At 40.7% G+C, this 21,137-nt stretch overlaps 2 protein-coding genes across 6 annotated transcripts in view; both read right to left on the reverse strand.

The window, feature by feature from the left end:
* LOC133831688 (GTP 3',8-cyclase, mitochondrial) overlaps positions 1–21,137 on the reverse strand; it is a 54,513-nt gene that overhangs the window by 24,091 nt on the left and 9,285 nt on the right. The gene's annotated exons all lie outside the window — the stretch shown is intronic.
* On the reverse strand, positions 8,410–8,763 carry LOC133833172 (uncharacterized). Its single transcript, XM_062263424.1, has one exon. It carries the CDS (start codon positions 8,761–8,763, stop codon positions 8,410–8,412), a length of 354 nt encoding a protein of 117 aa, XP_062119408.1.

Consider the following 21,137-nt stretch of genomic DNA (forward strand, 5'->3'; position numbering starts at 1 on the left):
AAGATTTTTTCATTCTTAAACTCTATAAATACGACCTAGTACCCAGCCATTTATTCATCTATTAAGCTAAGTTCAGAGGCTGCAAGTTGCCAGGTTATTGTGAGAGTATAAACACTTGGGTTGGAAATTATACGCTTGATCACTATAAGCTTACCAAACACTTGGGAAGTAAGGTTTTATTCACATTTCGGTTCAAGGTTTAGATTGGTCGTAGAAGTATTCAAGGTATTCCAAACTCTAGTTCATTTCTGTATTATTTTCTTTTAAGTTCTTATAGTCTTCTAATCAGCATTCTAACCTTATTCCTTATTCTTGGTTAGGAAATCTAAGAACTTGCACATAAGTTTTTGGTAAGTATATTCTCAATGGTATAGTTCTTCCATTCTTTTCATCTCATTCTCTTTAGTATACTCACCCTTCCATTTATGGTTTTTAGGAGTGTTCCAAAGTCCCAACTCTGTCCTCATATCTCGGTAATTTTGGTAAGGAAAATAGGATAGGATTTATGTGTTATATGATTTTATATGTTATCTTATGATTATGTGTTATGAATATGCTATGTTAAGTATGTTTGTAGACTTGGGCATATGACCCGTACAACTAACAAGCCCCAAATAGATTATGGGCATATGACTTGCTTAGCTAGCAAGCCCCACTAATCTAATGGACATATGACTTGTTTAGTTTATGGGACCCCAAGTAGTAATGGTCATTATAGTATGTATGTGACATAAGTGTTATGATATGTTTTATGTTACCTTATGAATTTTATGTATATGGTTATATGTTAGATTTTCCTTGCTGGGCATTAGGCTTACTCATTTTTGTTTATATGTGCAGGAAAATAACTTTAGTGGCGGGAAAGGTTCTTGGAAGCTTGGGGAATGTGTATTGAGGCGGAATGGATTTAAAGAGCCGAGAGTTTCGATTCGAGGATGAAGTCTTTACTTATGGTTTTATGTGTATTTTTCTGCACTTATTTATGTAATCCTTTTTAATTACAATTATGTTATGTTTTGATTTTAAAACAATGGGATTCCATATCCTAACTTAAATTTTATGTAAGTTTAACATTTATTTTTACAAGTTTTAATAAAGTCATGATCTTTTCACTTGTAAGTTCTATTAAGGATTAGGGTCTATGTGTAGTTTTCATTAATGGTCCAAAGTCTAGAGTAGTTGGGTCATTACAGCAAAAGCGTCCTGACAAACTTATGGTTATGTCTGATAACCAATTGCAAACTATTTCAGATAAATAGATAAATCCCTGCACTAAGTAAACCTCAGAGCAAACAGATATAATATATCACAATACAATTCGAGACCAACGCTCGAAAATTTCAAACAATTCGGGCATACCACACCATCCAACATACTTGCTAATCAATAGGGGAGAACCGAGTCTCAGCACTAAGATCTATCCAATAAATATCCCTATCAATGGTAACTATCGAGTTACCTAGGGCATCGCTACTTATCCAAAAGCAAATCCCTCACAAGGGTAACCATCAAGTTACCTAGGGCATTGCTACTATTCAAGAGTATAATAGAAGTTACACATGTTTACAGAGGCATCTATGTTAATCAGTGGTGTTGGTGTTGAGTCTAGTTTTTGTCTTGTTTAGGTGATGTTTTAGGTAGTCTTTTATCTCATTTTTCTTTCATTTTAGTGTGGGTTTATGCTGTTGTTTGTTTGTTTTTGTAGTTTTTGTGAATATCAGGAAGATTTGAGTACTTGGAGGAAAATGTCCAAAAAAGAGAAGAAATATCCAAGTTTTATAATATTTTTGAGAAAGGATGGATCTCAACATGATTTGGAGGTGTTGGTGATTTTTCGGGCTTAAAATTTGAAGAATTGAGAAATGTCTTAACGGCCGCGGCATGAGCAAAGTAGAGCCGCGGCTAGCCCTTGAAACAGAACCTATGTTTTGGAGGAGAAACTTGAGTTGCGGCATGGCTAAGGAGAGTCGCAGCATAGACGGGCAACAACCCAGAAATTAAAGATACGGGCTGCGGCATGGCTGAGGAGCATCACGACCCGCCTCTTCAAAAATTGAAAATTTTTAGGTTTTATAAGGAAGAAAGAAAAGGGAAGAAGGGGAGGACGGATTTTTTGTTGGAGAGTCTTGGAGGCTGGGAAGGCTTGGAGAATTCACAAACTGCATGTTTTTCATCTAATTTCTGATGTTATTTTTAATTGTCTTTGTGATTAGAATTATGATTATGAACTAATTTTATGTTTAGGATTTTTAATTGAATCACTTGAATCCCTATTATGAATTAATGCAATTTCAATTTTCTTCTTCAATTCCGTATAGCCTGTTCTTATTAATTGATTATTGATTGGCCATCTATAGTCATTATCTATATGTTTTTTAATCAAAATCTGAGAAGTGCGATTTGAATTTGCTTTGGTTATATTGGACATAATTCTAATTTGGAACGAGAGTATCCATATTAATTGTGTGACTATTTATTGAGTTGTTGAGATTAATGCTATCTTTGTGAGTTAATTTACCATAGAAATATAGGAAATTGTCACTTAGGTTGAGTTTATAATTCATAATGTAAATCCTATAATTGGCATTTTTATAGAAATATCTTTTTTCTTAAAAGATAAATTGGTTGATTTAGTTGTTTCCCTTTATTACAATTTTCGGAAATATTTTTTTTCCTTTATTATAATTTTCAGAATTGTTTGGTTTCCCTTATTACAAATTTCGGAAATCCACTTTCCCTTTTTGTGAATTTTGGACAATAAAATGCTTCCTTATTTAGCCTATATTGTCTCATTTTGTTTATAAAGGAAACAAAGTATATTGCAAATATTCGGTACTTACCCAAAATTGTTTTTGGATTATTTGCTTATATATTTTCGTGCAGCTCAAGGATTGCAATCAGGAAACTGGTTCTTAATGTCATTAATTGTTGTTTCCTTTTTGAGCTTGTTTTGATCCAACACAGGTCTGAGCTGTCCCCACCGATATCGCATCTGTCGGATCAGCATCTTCTAGATAAGGCAACTCTTGGACAATCAAGAATAACTTCTATGATTCTTGCCTTTATTAGAAGAATTCTTTCTCAGCCTTTGTGAGCACGAAAAATGACTCTATAAATAGGGCTCCAAAGGCAGTGAGAAAAGTGAACTCTTTGGTGCATTATTCGTGAGCTTGAGCTTTATTGTAATATTTATGAGAGTTCCTCTTTGTATTCAAGATCATAAGTATTCACGTGATCTTGTAGAATTATGTGTATTTAGTTTTTTGTGGTGAGTTTATACCATGTTCATAAGTGAATACACATTGTAATTTGAACACAGCGTTTGTAGTCTTCGGGAGAAGATTTTTTACAAGCCTTGCGTCGAGAGGATGCAAGCACTCGCTGACCATTAAAGGGAGTTCAAGTGGTTGAGCGTTTCAATCAAGATCAGATTAGTGAAAAGAAGTACAACAAGTTGCGGCAAATCTTAAGAGGGAGTCTTGTTTTGTTTAAGTCAATGTTTTTGTACTTGTGATTCTTTATTAATTGGTTTTATTCTCTGGGCGTGGCCCCAAGGAGTAGGTTATCCGAAATGGTTTCTGAACCTTGTAAAAATTCGTTGTGTTCTTTATTGTTTTGCACTGTCTTTTTATTGTGTTCAGTTTCTGTCGTGACAAGTTTGGTTTCTGTCCCGACAGAACTGTATTCTGTGTAAACAGTTAATTACCATTCCGCACTTTAATTAATTCACTTGGTTTAATTAATTTGGTAATTACTAAAAACGGAATTTCACATAATATGATTATAGGCTGCTTTTTTCAACTCGTTAATTGACATAGGCAGAAAGAAGAATAATTTAGTATTTTGTATTAGGGAATGATAGGGAGGATAGTTGATGAGATTAAAAATCATAATTATTCCTTCATTGTTTAAATCCAAGGTTTTGCTATTATTTGTTATTTTATTTAATTTTTAATTATTGTTCCTGCATATTATATTTTCTTTTGCTTTGCCTATAAGAATCGAAATTCTAATTGACCAAATAGAAAAAAAAGATTAATTGACTGGTAATTGAGGATTCAGTCCTTGAGGACGATATTTGGTTTTACCAAGATTATTACTAAATTGCAATACGTGCACTTGCGTAGCATATAAAATCCGCAACAAGTTGTTGGCACCGTTGCCGGAGACTGAAAACTATCAATATCAGTCTACTTGATTTTATTTCTAATTTGGTTATTTTTTGTCTTGTTTCTAATTTGTTTCAACTGCGTTTCTTTTTAAATTTCAGGTGATTTGTTATATGCGTAGCAGAAGAGGGGCGGGTAGTCTTGTTTCTGTAAATCCTGAAATTGAGAAGACGTGCAAACAAAACAGAAGAAATAAGAAGTTGGCTCATCAGACAGTAGAGATGACACAAAATGAGAGGAATAATGAGGTTCCCGAAGTTCTGCAACAACCGGTTCAGAATCCTGCTGCCAGAAGTCTAAGAGACTATGTACTGCCCACTATAACGGAGTACAGAACTGTATAAGTCCACCGGCGGTGGATGCCAATAATTTTGAGATTAAGCCGGCGATCTTGCAAATGGTGCAGTCCACTGTTCAATTTGGGGGTTTGCCTTCTGAAGACCCCAATATGCACTTGGCGAATTTCCTGGAGTTGTGTGACACTTTCAAGTATAATGGGGTCAACGATGATGCTATAAGGTTGAGACTCTTCCTATTTTTATTGCGGGAAAGAGCTAAGAGCTGGCTTAATTCGCTTCAGGCAAACTCTATCAATACTTGGCAAGACCTTGCTCAAAAAAATTTGGCTAAGTTTTTCCCTCCTTCAAAGGCTGCTAAATTAAGGGGAGAAATTAATAATTTCTATCAGATGTGTTGACTGTAAATTTAGCCAACGACGTAAGAACGTCAACTACGACAAACCTTCAAGAGAATTATAAACGACAACAGACAGTTTTTATCAATGAAAGTAAATAACACGAGATTTTATAGTGGTTCAGCCCCGATGATCGGTAATAGCCTAATCCACTTAGAGATTTTATTATGTATTCACACTCAAGATCAGATGAACCGTGTCAACTGAGTTTCTTCAGTGTGAAATATTCCAGAATACAAAAAGGGGTTCTCTCAGGGAAAACACTTTCTCTCTCTAGAACACAAGTTCACTCTTGATTTTGCCAAAAGTCCTTTTACGATCCTCCCAACTCTTATTTATAGACCTGGGATTCTCAACTGATATCCCCTTTAGATAGGGATATTTCATTATTTTCCTAATATTTATATTACAAAATAAATATTCAAAATACAACTGATCCCTAAATTCAAATGAGGATTGAGAGATTCCCGGATGCTTGGACCAATTCTCACTGAAGTAGTTTCGGGCAGTTTGACGTAGTCTCTCATGCGTGTTGACTACTATTCAAGCTTTACGTAGGTCAATGGTGGTATGTGCATGGCTCTCCTCGGGCCAAGGTCGTCCGAGGGTACTTACTTTGCTTCTTACTTCGGGCAAATTCGAGGCATCCCTCCCATTGTGCCCGATCGGACACAATGGTTCTCTCCTTGGCTTAAGGTGGTTCAAACCACCCTCTTTGGCTCCTTCAGTCAAGGTCCGATCAGACCTTGCACTCTCCTCCTCGGACCAAGGTGGCCCGAGCCATCTCTTCTCAGCATCTCCTCGGACCAAAATGGTCCAAAGCACTCCCTCAGGCGTCTTGTTCGATCGGGGACAATGCCCCTCTCCTCGGACCTAAATGGTCCGAGCCTTCTTCGTTCAACCAAGGTCCGATCGGACCTTGGACCTTTCTCCTCGGACCAAGGTGGTCCGAGCCACCATTTACATCTCCTTGGACCTAAATGGTCCAAGGTACCCCATAAGCTTCATGTCCGATCGGACACTACTTCCTTCTCCTCGGACCAACATGGTCCGAGCCTTTCTTTGTTCAACCAAGGTCCGATCGGACCTTGGACTCTTCTTTTACATACCAACACCTTGGACCCAAATGACCCAAGGTAGCTCTCCTATGGGTACCTCCGATCGGGCATAATGCTCCTTTCCTTGGACCAAATTGGTCCGAGCCTCCTTTGTTCAACCAAGGTCCGATCGGACCTTGGACTTTTCTCCTCGGACCAAAGTGGTCCGAGGTATAACTTTCCTCACCTCATTCAAGCCCAAGTGTACCTCTTCCATATCATACCCGATCGGCCATTATGTGGCTTTCCCCTTGAGTAAGACTTGAGTCTTGGTCATTCTCTCTGAACTCATTCGAGCCAAACTTAACAAGAGGTCCCCTAAGCTTAGGTCCGATCGGACCTATTGCTTTTATATCTTGAACCAAAATTCACACCTCCCCTTCAATTTCTTGGACTTGGTTCCAATTTTGTTATAAGGGTCTTCAAACTGAGGTCTGAGCCAAGCAACCCCCAGTCCAAATATTCTCTTCGATCGGGCGTATTTGGCTTGACTATCTGTCCAATTCCTTAACTGACGTATTGGGCCATTATTAAGCCAGATCACCCCACTAACTCATGCCATGTGTCAATTTTATTGCCACGTCATTCTTTTCAAATTTTTGGGATAACAAGATGGATGGAGAGTCATTATATGATGCTTGGGAGCGCTTCAAGGAGTTATTGAGGAAATGCCCCCACCACGATTAGAAAAGTGGATGCTGGTTCACAATTTTTATAACGGGCTGTGTGGTACAACGAGAACGATTATCGATGCTGCAGCTGGTGGGGCATTCACGAGTAAGAGTGCCAATGAAGCATATGAGATGCTAGAGGACATGGCCACAAATAATCATCAGTGGTCTGAGGAGAGATCATCGAGGGTCAGAAAGGTAGCTGGGGTGCATGAGCTGGACGCAATCACTGCTCTAACAGCACAAGTAGCCTCTTTGACAAAACAATTACAGCAGAGCACTATATCTGCTATTGCGGTTCAGATGGCAGCTAGGTGTGAAATTTCAACCTGGACAGCAAGTACTCCTTTAAAATTCACGGTTGAGGCTATTTCCGAGCAAACTAAAATCCAGATGGTCGGGTCCGTTTACTGTTGTGAAGGTGTTTCCATATGGCTCGGTTTAATTATCATCATGGCAAGCCAAAAGATATGAACAGGTGGCAACTTAATCCAATTGCTAAGGCTTGGGTTTATTTTGTTAGTTCCCGCCTGTTGTCGACGTCTCCACTGTTGATAGAGAGCGTTGTTTATTGGTATATGCTATTATGACAAAGATGACGATTGATGTGGGCCGAGTCATTCGTTACAACATTCCCAACATCAGTAGATTCAATACTACCGCTGGTGTTGCTCTTGGTACTTTTATCTCGACCCTGTGTGCTACTTATGATGTACCGATCTTTGCTAGTGATCTAGTTCGAAAGCCCATGGGGCCAATTAATCAGACTTTGTTTGCTGCATTTCCTTCGGCCTCTCTTACCCCGCCGTCACCTGGGCAGCATTATAAGCGTCGACGGGCTGATGACGCAGTTGACACTGACCATGTGGAGGAGGAGGGAGCTGATGACGCGGGCCCTAGTAACCCACCTTCAAATTTGGCACTTGGTGGGCCTATTGATGAGCACACTCAGCGCACGCATGATCGATTGGATTATCTTATTCGCCAAAATCAATATTTAATCCAATCGCATCATGCGCAAAATCAGCATTACAATGACTTCTTGGTACAACAGAATGAGTACGAGCGGATTCATATAGAGGAGTTGAATGCCTTAGTCACTAGGTGGACTATGAGTTCTGCTGATGAAAATTACTTCACTCCTCCGCCTCAGTTCAATCCATACAACCCGCCAAGAAGTCATTGTAATGTTGATTTTGCGCATGATGCGATTGGATTAAATATTGATTTTGGCGAATAAGATAACCAATCGATCATGCGTGCGCTGAGTGTGCTCATCAATAGGCCCACCAAGTGCCAAATTTGAAGGTGGGTTACTAGGGCCCGCGTCATCAGCTCCCTCCTCCTCCACATGGTCAGTGTCAACTGCGTCATCAGCCCGTCGACGCTTATAATGCAGCCCAGGTGACGGCGGGGTAAGAGAGGCCGAAGGAAATGCAGCAAACAAAGTCTGATTAATTGGCCCCATGGGCTTCCGAACTAGATCACTAGCAAAGACCGGTACATCATAAGTAGCACACAGGGTCGAGATAAAAGTACCAAGAGCAACACCAGCGGTAGTATTGAATCTACTGATGTTGGGAATGTTGTAACGAATGACTCGGCCCACATCAATCGTCATCTTTGTCATGATAGCATATACCAATAAATAGCGCTCTCTATCAACAGTGGAGACGTGAGACGTCGGCAACAAGCGGGAACTAACAAAATAAACCCAAGCCTTAGCAATTGGATTAAGTTGCCACCTGTTCATATCTTTTGGCTTGCCATGATGATAATTAAACCGAGCCATATGGAAACACCTTCACAACAGTAAACGGACCCGACCATCTGGATTTTAGTTTGCTCGGAAATAGCCTCAACCGTGAATTATAAAGGAGTACTTGTTGTCCAGGTTGAAATTCTCTTCTGATTAGATTCTTGTCGTGCCAAGCTTTCGTACGCTCCTTATAGATTTTTGCATTTTCGTATGCCTCATTACGAAATTCATCAAGTTCATTCAATTGTAAAATTCTATTTTCACTAGTAGCAGTCCAATCCAAATTTAACTTCTTCATTGCCCAGTATGCCTTGTGCTCTAGCTCTACTGGAAGATGGCAAGCTTTCCCAAAAACTAAGCGATATGGGGGCATACCTATCGGTGTTTTAAACGCTGTTCTGTAGGCCTATAGTGCATCTTTCAACTTCTTTGACCAGTTTTTCCTTGAACTATCCACAGTCTTTTCAAGGATACTTTTCACTTCCCTATTTGAAATTTTCACTTGACCATTTGACTGGGGATGATATGGCAATGCAATGCGGTGGTATACGCCGTAGCGAGCTAAAAGTGTATCAAGTTGTTTGTTAACAAAATGACTCCCTTCATCACTAACGAGAGCTCGGGGTGTACCAAAACGAGTGAAAATGTGTTTACGGAGAAAGTTTAACACCGTTTTACTATCATTGGCCTTTGTCGTAGCAGCTTCCACCCATTTAGACACATAGTCAATGGCTAATAGAAGTACTCATTATTGTACGACGGTGGAAACGGACCCATGAAGTCAATGCCCCAAACATCAAACAGCTCGACTTCCAAAATCACGTTGAGAGGCATCTCATTTCTCCTAGAGATATCGCCTGTGTGCTGACACCGATCACAGGCCTTCACAAAAACGTTAGAATCTTTAACTAAAGTTGGCCAATAAAAACCACTCTGCAATACCTTTGATGTTGTTCTTGTGGCTCCAAAATGACCACCACATTGAAAGTTGTGGTAGTGGGCAAGAATAGAATGCATTTCATCCTCAGGTACACAACGCCAAATAATTTGATCAGCACAATGCTTATATAGAACAGGTTCCTCCCAGTAGTAATGCTTCATCTCAGAGTAAAATTTCTTCAACTGCTGCCTTGTCATCTCAGGAGGTACAACCTTTGCAACAAGGAAATTCACAATATCTGCAAACCAAGGCACAACATAATTTTTATTTACCCCAAACAACTGTTCATCTGGAAAGAAATCATTGATCTGCACAGCTTTCTCATTCTGACACTCTTCTGTTTCTAGTCTAGACAAGTGATCTGCTACAAGGTTTTTAGTACCCTTTTTATCGCGAATCTCCATATCAAACTCTTGTAGCAATAAAACTCATCTAATTAAGCGAGGCTTTGCATCCTTCTTAGTCATCAAGTACTTAATAGCAGAGTGATCAGTATACACAATCACCTTATTACCAATCAGATAGGGTTTGAACTTATCACAATCAGAAAAAGTGAAAGTGATGAATAAAATAAAGTGATGTGGTGCATTGATTATGAGTTCTCAATCGATGGAAAGTGGGTGAATTAAGGGCTGGTAATTAAATGCAATATGGGTTGTTTGATTGATATTTTTTTTAGGTGCTTATGGTATAATGAAGCTTAAATATCTTTTTATCTACCTTTACCTAAGCCAAAATGCATGAACCTTAAAAGTCTTGTTGATTCCAAAACATGTGTTGTTGACATTAGTGGAGAAAGGCAAGTATGCAAGCATATTGAATATTGGTGAATGGATTGTTGAAAGAGTAAGACATGTATGATGTATTCTAATTGCACATTTTGTTATTTGCAAATCATATTCTAATTTCCAATTGAGGCATTTGGATTAATTGTGAGAGTGATTAGACTGAAATTCTGGTTGAAAAATGCAGTTGATATTTTGCGAATGATGACAATGTGTTGTGGATAAAACGGAGGCTTAACTGTTTGTGTGGCGTGTTATGTTTTAAGTCTAAAGTCAATCTTTACTCGAGGGCGAATAAAGGTTAAGTTTAGGGGAGTTTGTTGAGTCTAATTTTTGTCTTGTTTAGGTAGTATTTTATCTCATTTTTCTTTCATTTTAGTGCGGGTTTATGCTGTTGTTTGTAGTTTTTGTGAATATCAGGAAGATTTGAGTACTTGGAGGAAAATGTCCAAAAGGGAGAAGAAATATCCAAGTTTTATAATATTTTTTAGAAATGATGGATCTCAACATGATTTGGAGGCGTTGGTGATTTTTCGGGCTTAAAATTTGAAGAATTGAGAAATGTCTTAAGGGCCGCAGCATGAGCAAAGTAGAGTCGCGGCTAGCCCTTGAAACAGAACCTATGTTTTGGAGGAGAAACTTGAGTCGCGGCATGGCTAAGGAGAGCATAGACAGACAACAACCCAGAAATTGAAGATACGGGCCGCAACATGGCTGAGGAGCGTCGCGGCATGGAAAGGCAGATCCGTGAAGGTTTTAAGACACGGGCTGCGGCATGGTACATATAGAGCCGCGGCCCGCCTCTTCAAAAACTGAAAAAATTTAGGTTTTATCAGGAAGAAAGAAAAGGGAAAAAAGGGAGGACGTATTTTTTTTTTTAGAGTCTTTGAGGCTGGGAAGGCTTGGAGAATTCACAAACTGCATGTTTTTCATCTATTTTCTGATGTTATTTTTAATTGTCTTTGTGATTAGAATTATGATTATTAACTAATTTTATGTTTAGGATTTTTAATTGAATCACTTGAATCCCTATTATGAATTAATGCAATTTCAATTTTCTTCTTCAATTCTGTATAGCCTGTTCTTATTAATTGATTATTGATTGGCCATCTATAGTCATTATCTATATGTTTTTGAATCAAAATCTGAGAAGTGCAGTTTGAATTTGCTTTGGTTATATTGGACATAATTCTAATTTGGAACGAGAGTATCCATATTAATTGTGTAACTTTTTATTGAGTTATTGAGATTAATGCTATCTTTGTGAGTTAATTTACCATAGAAATATAGGAAATCGTCACTTAGGTTGAGTTTATAATTCATAATATGATTATAGGCTGCTTTTGTCAACTCGTTAATTGAAATAGGCAGAAAGAAGAAGAATTTAGTATTTTGTATTAGAGAATGGTAGGGAGGATAGTTGATGAGATTAAAAATCATAATTATTCCTTCATTGTTTAAATCCAAGGGTTTGCTATTATTTTTTATTTTATTTAATTTTTAATTATTGTTCCTGCATATTATATTTTCTTTTGCTTTGCCTATAAGAATCGAAATTCTAATTGACCAAATAGAAAAAAAGATTAATTAACTGGTAATTGAGGATTCAGTCCTTGAGGACGATACTTGGTTTTACCAAGATTATTACTAAATTGCGATATGTACACTTGCGTAGCATATAAAATCCGCAACAGTTGGCAAGCTGTTGCCCCTAGGGTGTTCAACCTCACTCAAACTTGGCAACCCTTAGCATCTCTAGGCACTCTCACTGAATGGCCAATATTCATGGCTGCTATCTGGGAATAACTTATCAGAGCACTTGCTCGGGTTCTAATCGTTCAATGATTAAGTAAGCATGAGGGACCCTAGGTCCCATTCATTTTGGCACCCCTAGGTTTAAACCAGCAATTCTCACCTCTTGGTGAACATGACATAATAAAATCAAACAAGCAGTGTGACGGGGATTAGCCGTCTAGGATATGACGGATACCTACCGGTCATATTTTCTGACTTAGCACCTACTAGACTTACGTTTCTATTTAAACTTTCTACGACAATATATACACGTGCATGTGTCTCTATATTAACATACATTACACTAGTAGTTTCATGTTGTAGTCACACAATAGAAGTTGACTTACGTGGAGTCCTTAGCTTTTAGTAGCATTTCCCCCTCCAACGTACAGTCCAGTTATGCTTAGCCAATACTGTAATTATCCATACAGTATACTCGAATTAATTATGACACCCATAATTCATTATTATTATTTTGGGCAATTTGGTTATTTTCAAAATCATTTGTAAGGATTAAAGATCATTATTTGGTTTAAACTCATTCAAGAAATTCATACGCAAAAATTTGAGACTAAACTCTGTCTCGGGGAGACCTATCCTATGGTCTCGATACCTAGTGTGACAGTCAGAATCCCGTGATCCATAAGGGGAAAGACCGGGTAAGCTATGCAATCTCACACCGCCTGGGGAAGGTCAAGTGTAATGATTCTAAGACTATGTAGGTATGGGACTACACAGTTGAAGAGGGCTTAAATGGATTGATGGGTCATATCGATCCATCCCTAATATCATATCGAAGTCATCCATGTCCAATTCAACCAAATCAACGAACAATTCCCTACCATGTATGAAAGATTCAAAAAGCGGCAACCTCCTACCTTTGAGGGTGGATCAGACTGTAGAGTCCAAGAACTTTACTTAGCAAATTGTTTAGTAGTATTATAGTATGTTTAGTGTTATCATTGTTACTTTGGATTTTTGGTTCAGACCGGGAGTTATTTGGACACTCATAGTAGTACTTATAGATTTTCTAAGTTTAATCTATAGTTTAAGGATATTAAGTTTAACATAAGGTTTGATTAATGTGACTGATATTAAGGATTATATTTATTATACTATAAGGTTTAGATATCAACCAATAGGATTTTAAGCACATGTTATGAATGGTAATTAAGGATTAAGTATTTTTGAGGATTAAATTTAATAAGGAGTAAAGTTTGAATTCCTTAAGGTCAGTCAGCAGCTTTGAATACGTTGAGGGCTTAGTCAAGGCTGTTTACCCCATTCAAACTTAGCTAAAAGTGTGTAATTTCGTGTTTAATTATTCAGCGTATGCCGATATATCGCAACTATAGGGGGCGATATATCGCAGCACGTAGATACGGAAAACACGAGACGATGCACGGTCGCCTCGGGCATACTGGCCCAGGCGATATATCGCCTACAGGGGGCGATATATCGCCTCCTTCAGCATATGTTCAATTGTTTTTGAATTCTTTTCCTTTCAGCCATTCAAACTCCTCCATAAGTCCAGCATCTTTTGAACGAGTCTTCAGCCTCTGCTGAACGATTATTCAAATGATTTTCACTTAAAAAGCCATTATTTTTATTCGAGTAAAATCAAGATATTTTCATTCCCAAACTCTATAAATAGGACCTAGTACCCAGCCATTATTCACCATTTGCTCTAAGTTCAGAAGCTGCTAGTGTTAAGTGAGTGTGAGAGTGTAAACACTTGGTTTGGGGAAAACTATAAGCTTAAACATCATAAGCTTATCAAACACTTTGGGAAGTGAGTTCTATAGTATTTCGGTGAAGGTTAGATTGATCTTGCAATCTTTGAGGTAAACCCAAAACTCTAGTTCCTTTCTGTATTTTATGTTATTTCCTTTCTCAAAACCTTCTACTCAGTCCCCTAACCTTATTCTTATTTTGGTTAGGGAATCCAAGCTTTTAAGCATATAAGTCGGTAAGTATGTTTTCTATGGTTTAGTCTTTCCATCTCTTTCATTTCATCTCCTTTCTTTAGACTTACTCTTTCTTATGGTTTTAGGAGTGTTCCAACAGTCCCAACTCAGTCCATAATCTCGGTAACTTTGGTAAGGAAAACAGGCTAGAATTAATATGTTATGTGCTTATGTTATCTATATGTTTTATGTTATTAAAAGTGTTATGATATGTATATGTGTATGTTTGTAGGCTTGGGCATATGACCCATATGACTAACAAGACCCCAAATGGGTTATGGGCATATGACCTACTTAGCTAGTAGGACCCCACTAATTCCATGGGCATATGCTTGTTTAGTCTATGAGACCCCAAGTAATAATGGCCATTATAATAAGTGAATTATGTGTTATGATATGTCTTTACGATATTATGAAATTATGTTTATGTTTATGACTATGTGTTAGATTTTCCTTGCTGGGCATTAGGCTCACTCCTTTCTGTTTATGTGCAGGAAATAAGCTTTAGAGGCGGAAAGATTCGTGACGCTTAGAGGATGTGTATCGATGGTGAATGGAGTCAAGGGGCCGAGCGTTATTCGATTCGAGGATGTAGTCTTATTTATGTTTTTATGGTTTTTAAATGTATTTTTCCGCATTTTCTATGCAACCCTTTTTACTTTAAGTATTTTTTTTGTTTTAAAGGCAATGGGTACCCATATCCTACTTATTTTATGAAAGTAACCTTTGTTTCCATAAGTTTTCAATAAAATTATGGTATTTCCGCAAAAATGTAAGTTTTATGTATAGATTCGTTAATGGTCCAAGTAGTCTAGATTAGTGGGTCGTTACACAGACCCACTGCGGGCCGAGCAGTGGATGAATATGATTTCCTTGATCTTAGATTTCATGAGGGTTGAAGGGAATGAAAGGGTAGCTTGTGCTAGCTATATGCTTAGGGAGGATGCCCGCATCTGGTGGGATGTAGTGAGTCAGCGGAGGAATGTTACAGTTATGACCTGGGAAGAATTTAAGAGTATCTTTAATGAGAAATACTACAGTGTAGCAGTTCGAGCTGCGAAGGTTGATGAGTTTATCAACCTGACTCAGAACAGGTTATCAGTTACTGAGTACGCCCTGAGATTTGACAGACTGGCGAAGTTTGCGCCAGACCTAGTGCCGACGGATGCGGCCAGGAGAGATAGATTCATGTGGGGGTTGAATGTGATGATCGCCCGTGATGTGAATATTACGTTAATTCCAGAGACTATTACTTATGCTCAAGTAGTGGATAAGGCCCTTACTGCAGAGAGGGTCGAGGATCAGATATGGAAGGACAACGCTGTTAGGCGCGATGCCAGGAGGACAGTGCCTCCTTTTGTTGGGTCTAGTCGGGGCAGTGGCCCCAGTGAGCAGAAAAGAAGGGTCCCAGATTCATTTGTTCCTCCTAGTTCTAATAGGAGGGTACGAGGTTCTACTGGTGGCCGTCAGGGCGGAGGTGACAACTGGAGGAGTTTTCCAGTGTGTCCTCTGTGCAGGCGACGACATCAGGGTAAGTGCCGGATTAGGGCATGTTTTATCTGTGGGAGTGCCAACCATCTGAAGAAAGACTGGCCACAAGCTAAGAAAGAGGAGCCAAAGCAGGGAGACAATCTCGCTCCTGTCAGGGTATTTGCTTTGACTCAGACTGAGGCTGAGGCTAGTCCCTCAGTTGTGACAGGTCAGATTTCTAGCGCTGGTTCTTTGTATACTGCATTTATTGATTCAGTGGCTACCCACTTATTTGTATCTGCTAGGGTGATAGACCAGCTCTGTAGACCTAGTATTGTGTATGCTAGAGGTTTTCAGACTTTGTTACCAACAGGAGAACTGGTAGTCTCTAGGAGATGGGTTAGAGCATTACCAGTAGAGATAGATGGTAGGGAATTGTTTGTTGATCTGGTTGAATTAGACATGGATGATTTCGATATGATATTAGGGATGGATTGATTAACGAGGTATGGGGCAACGATTGACTGCAAGTGGTGGATGGTGACTTTTGAACCAGAAGGCGGGGTACCTTTTGTGTTTGTGGGGACAGTGAATGGACCGCGAGTGCCTATGATCACAACATTGAAGGCTAGAGACCTGGTGCAGGAAGGTTGCATAGGATTCCTAGCAAGTGTTGTGGATACCTCTAGAGTTGCTTCGGTGGGACCGAATGAAACTAGATTGGTCTGTGAGTTCCCAGACTTGTTTCCAGCAGACTTGCCAAGATTGTCGCCACGGCGGGAGTATTAGGGAAATTTACCATTTTGCCCTCGGGAACGTTTTGGTACCCCGAGCCTTGAGGTGACCATATAGATATAAGTGGAATAAGAAAAATCTTAGAATTAATCAGAACACTTGAGGAACCGACTCACTTTCTCTCTAAGCAAGAGGATGTTTTTCTCTTTGGAGACTTAAGGAGAACTTGGAAGAATTGGCTAGAAACTAGAAGGATTTCAGCTGAAAAATCTTGGAGAGCTTGGAGCTTGAGGATTGAAGATCAACTTCTGGGATTGAATTCAGCAAGGGGTAAGCTTTAATTATAAGAATATGTTTAGAGTTGCAGCTAGTTGTTAGAGTGTGCATGTTAGCAAGTTTGAATTGTTCATGAGTGATCTAGTTGAGTTTTGGGGTAGACTTTGGTGGGTTTTGATGTTGATACTGAGCTGGAATGATGGTGTTAACTATCTAGGATTGTTAGCTTGGTTTTGGTGAGGATTGGCTTGAAGAAAACGCAGGAAGAAGGGTGAAAAATCTGGGTTTGGAGGTAAGGGTCGTGGCCCTAGGAGGGGCGCGCCGCGGCTCATGCGCGCGCGGCCATGGGAGGCCGAGAAGATTCAAGCGCGCCGCGGCCCGTGTGGGTGTCAATGGGAAGCTAGCCTCTGTTTTGAGGCTAGTCGCGGCGCTTGTGGGTACGGCCGCGGCTCTTAGTGCCAATTTGTGTTTTTAAGGATATTTAGGCTTGGGAACTCAGTGGATAAGGCTCAAGATGGATTCTATCCCCCGAATTGATAGAATTCAAGGTTCCGGAGGTTAGGGTTATGGCTCAGAGTTATTTATTGGAATAGAATTTGATAGATGGATATTGTTAATGTGTTGTGATTAGGGTTTCGGCGAGGCTCCAGTTAGAGGACTGTGCTCAGGGCATCGGTGCTCGGAAAGCTTGGGATTCAGGTAAGAAAACCCTTGTTCCCATAGAGCTTGTGTGCAAGGCTGAGCCCAATGTGCTTAAATAGAATTAGTATGCAGGGCTGAGCCCAATATGTTAGAACTGCGGGGCGTAGCCCTTTAGCTAAATATGTTAGAATTCCGTATTTGCTTGCTATGCTATGTATGTTATGATGTGAATGATCGGCAAGAGCCGGGAACGGTGTAGATCGAGAACGGCGAAGGGCCGGGAACGGCGTTAGGCACATTGAGTGCAAGGCCGAGAACGGCAAGGGCCGGGAGCAGCGTTGAGCACGTGGAGTGTGAATTGCCAGGGCGAGTCCCTAAAAGGATACCTGGGATATCCTCACGGCGTGGTCCAACGTGCGCCAACTCTATGATGAACTCGATCTCCAGCTGTGGCGGCAATCCTGGCAAGTCTGCTGGAAATAGGTCTGGGAACTCACAGACCAATTTGGTTTCATTCGGTCCCACTGTCACCACCTTAGAGGTATCTACAACACTCACTAGGAATCCTATGCAACCTTCCTGCATCAGGTCTCTAGCCTTCAGTGCTGAGATCATGGGCACTCGCGGTCCATTCACCGTCCCCACAAACACAAAAGGTACCTCACCTTCTGGTTCAAAAGTCACCATACGCCGCTTGCAATCAATCGTTGCCCCATACCTCGTTAACCAATCCATCCCTAATATCATATCAAAATCATCCATGTCTAATTCAACCAGATCAACAAACAGTTCCCTACCATATATCTCTACTGGTAATGCTCTAACCCATCTCCTAGAGACTACCAGTTCTCCTGTTGGTAACAAAGTCTGAAAACCCCTAGCATACACAATACTAGGTCTACAAAGCTTGTCAATCACCCTAGCAGATACAAATGAGTGGATAGCCCCTGAATCAATCAATGCAGTATACAAAGAACCAGCGCTAAAGATCTGACCTGTCACAACTGAGAGACTAGCCTCCGCCTCAGTCTGAGTCAAAGCAAATACCCTGGCAGGAGCGAGATTGTCTCCCTACTTTGGCTCCTCTTTCTTAGCTTGTGGCCAGTCTTTCTTCAGATGGTTGGCACTCCCACAGATAAAACATGCCTTAATCCGGCACTCACCCGGATGTCGTCGCCTGCACAGAGACACACTGGAAAACTCCTCCAGTTGTCACCTCCGCTCTGACGGCCACCAGTAGAACCTCGTACCCTCATATCAGAACTAGGAGGAAAAAATGAATCTGGAACCCTTCTTTTCTGCTCATTGGGGCCACTGCCCCGACTAGACCCAACAAAAGGAGGCACCGTCCTCCTGGCATCGCGCCTAACAACGCTATCCTTCCATATCTGATCCTCGGCCCTCTCTGCAGTAAGGACCTTATCCACTACTTGAGCATAAGTAGTAGTCTCTAGAACTAACGTAATATTCACATCACGGGCGATCATCACATTCAACCCCCATATGAATCTATCTCTCCTGGCCGTATCCGTCGGCACTAGGTCTGGCGCAAACTTCGCCAATCTGTCAAATCTCAGGGCGTACTCAGTAACTGATAACCTGTTCTGAGTCAGGTTGATAAACTCATCAACCTTCGCAGCTCGAACTGCTACACTGTAGTATTTCTCATTAAAGATACTCTTAAATTCTTCCCAGGTCATAACTGTAACATTCCTCCGCTGACTCACTACATCCCACCAGATGCTGGCATCCTCCCTAAGCATATAGCTAGCACAAGCTACCCTTTCATTCCCTTCAACCCTCATGAAATCTAAGATCAAGGAAATCATATTCATCCACTGCTCAGCCCGCAGTGGGTCTGATCCACCCTCAAAGGTAGGAGGTTGCTGCTTTTTGAATCTTTCATACAAGGGTTCCCACCTGTTCTCAACCACAGGCTGAACCGGCACTGGCGCCACATTTTGCTAAATTGGTAACCCTGTAACCTGTGAAGGGGCCTACTGCATCATCTGACGAAGTTCTTCCTCCGTTCTCTGTAATCTAGCCTCCATTTCGGCTAATATCTGCTGCCAGTTCTGTGGGGCAGGTGGAGGGTCCTAACCCTGATTGTCATCCTCGGCTCTGCTGCTGCGGAGTCTGGATGATTGCCGAGGCATTACAACTATATGCCTGCAATCAGTGACACCGCTCATCAGGCATGATAACAAAATCCAATTCCACCTCCCAATCTCAACAACCAACCAAGATCAACAATCCAGATAACATACAAATAGCATATAACACACAACGGGCCTTGCCCTGGCATCATGCATATATTATTTCATTCATCATGCTCTCTATAACTAAGCAAGCAAACAAGGCATCCAAACACATATTCAATCATAATAATCAACCATACCAATCAACCCTGAGTCGAGCTTTTCAATGGCAGCGAGCGTACATGTTCGGTCAATCTCCAGAACCAATAAACCTTGGCTCGCTCTGATACCTGGATAAGCAGCCCTAATGCTAATCAAGGTCATTTATCGATGATATACTAGTATACTCCCAGTCAGAGACAAAGCATGAACATCATCTGCACCTGGTATTACAGCGGTTGAGAGAGCATAAGTTATATGCTAAGTTTAGCAAGTGCGAGTTCTGATTACCGCAGATTACATTTCTGAGCCATATTGTCAGTAAGGAGGGGATATTGATTGGCCTAGACCGAGCAGCGTTCCTAAGGTTAGAAGTTTTCTTGGGTTGGCAGGGTACTACCGACGGTTTGTAGAGGGGTTCTCCAGAATTGCTACTCCATTAACAGAGTTGAATATGAAGAAGACCAAGTATGTGTGGACAGATCGGTGTGAGATTAGCTTCAAGGAGTTGAAGCGGCGATTGATTACTGCACCAGTGTTGAGCCTGCCGACAGACAATGAGAAGTTTGTGGTTTACTGTGACGCTTCTAGACAGGGTCTGGGATGTGTGTTAATGCAAGCTGGGAAAGTAATAGCATATGCATCAAGGCAACTAAAAGAATATGAGCAGAGATATCCCACGCATGATCTGGAGTTGGCTGCAATGGTATTCGCACTTAAGGTTTGGAGACATTACCTGTATGGTGAAAGGTGCGAGATATACACGGATCACAAAAGTTTAAAGTATTTCTTTACCCAGAAGGACTTGAATATGCGCCAAAGGCGGTGGCTAGAGTTGGTAAAGGATTATGATTGTGATGTCCTATATCATCCTGGGAAGGCTAATGTAGTGGCTGATGCATTGAGCCAGAAGGGCCCAGGACAGTTGTTTAGTTCGAGGCAGGTATCAGACAGACTAGCTGGGGAGATGACCAAGGCAGGTATAGAGTTAGTGGTTGGTAGATTAGCCAACATTACTCTTCAGTCAACACTCCTTGAAAGGATTAAGGAAGCGCAGGAAAGGGATCCCCAGTTAGTTGAACGTAGAGAGAACGTCCTAGCTGGAACGATTAAGGACTTCTCTATCTCAGAGATGGGCCTATTGAAGTACAAGGGACAAATTTGTGTTCCGATTGATCCAGATATTCGGTGGGAGATTCTGGATGAGTCTCATACCACTCCCTACTCTTTACACCTAGGTACTACGAAGATGTACCAAGACTTGAAAGTTTTGTACTGGTGGTCAGGCATGAAGAGGGATGTGGTGGACTATGTGGCTAGGTGCTTGACTTGTCAGCAGATCAAGGCTGAACATCAGAGGCCAGCAGGGTTATTGCAACCTCTAGGGATTCCCGAGTGGAAATGGGAGGATATTACTATGGACTTCGTGGTTGGATTGCCGAAGACCGTAGGTCAGCATGACTCAGTGTGGGTGGTTGTGGACAGGTATACTAAGTCCGCCCACTTTTTACCTGTGAGAACAACTTATACTGTGGAGCAGTATGCTGAGCTTTATGTGAAGGAAATTGTCCGACTTCATGGGGCTCCGAGGTCGATGGTATCCTACAGGGACCCCACCTTCACCTCCAAGTTTTGGGAGAGCTTGCAGAAGGCAATGGGCACACAGTTACGGTTTAGTACCGCTTATCATCCTCAGATAGATGGCCAATCTGAGAGAACGATTCAGATACTGAAGGATATGCTACGAGCCTGTGTGTTAGATTTTGGGGGATCTTGGAGTA

Source organism: Humulus lupulus, chromosome 4, assembly GCF_963169125.1.
Source record: "Humulus lupulus chromosome 4, drHumLupu1.1, whole genome shotgun sequence".
Classification (NCBI taxonomy): Eukaryota; Viridiplantae; Streptophyta; class Magnoliopsida; order Rosales; family Cannabaceae; genus Humulus; species Humulus lupulus.

Bases quoted from the DNA above. Each gene is read 5' to 3' on its own strand.
- LOC133833172 (XM_062263424.1), bottom strand. From the start codon at position 8,763: ATGCCCCCATATCGCTTAGTTTTTGGGAAAGCTTGCCATCTTCCAGTA.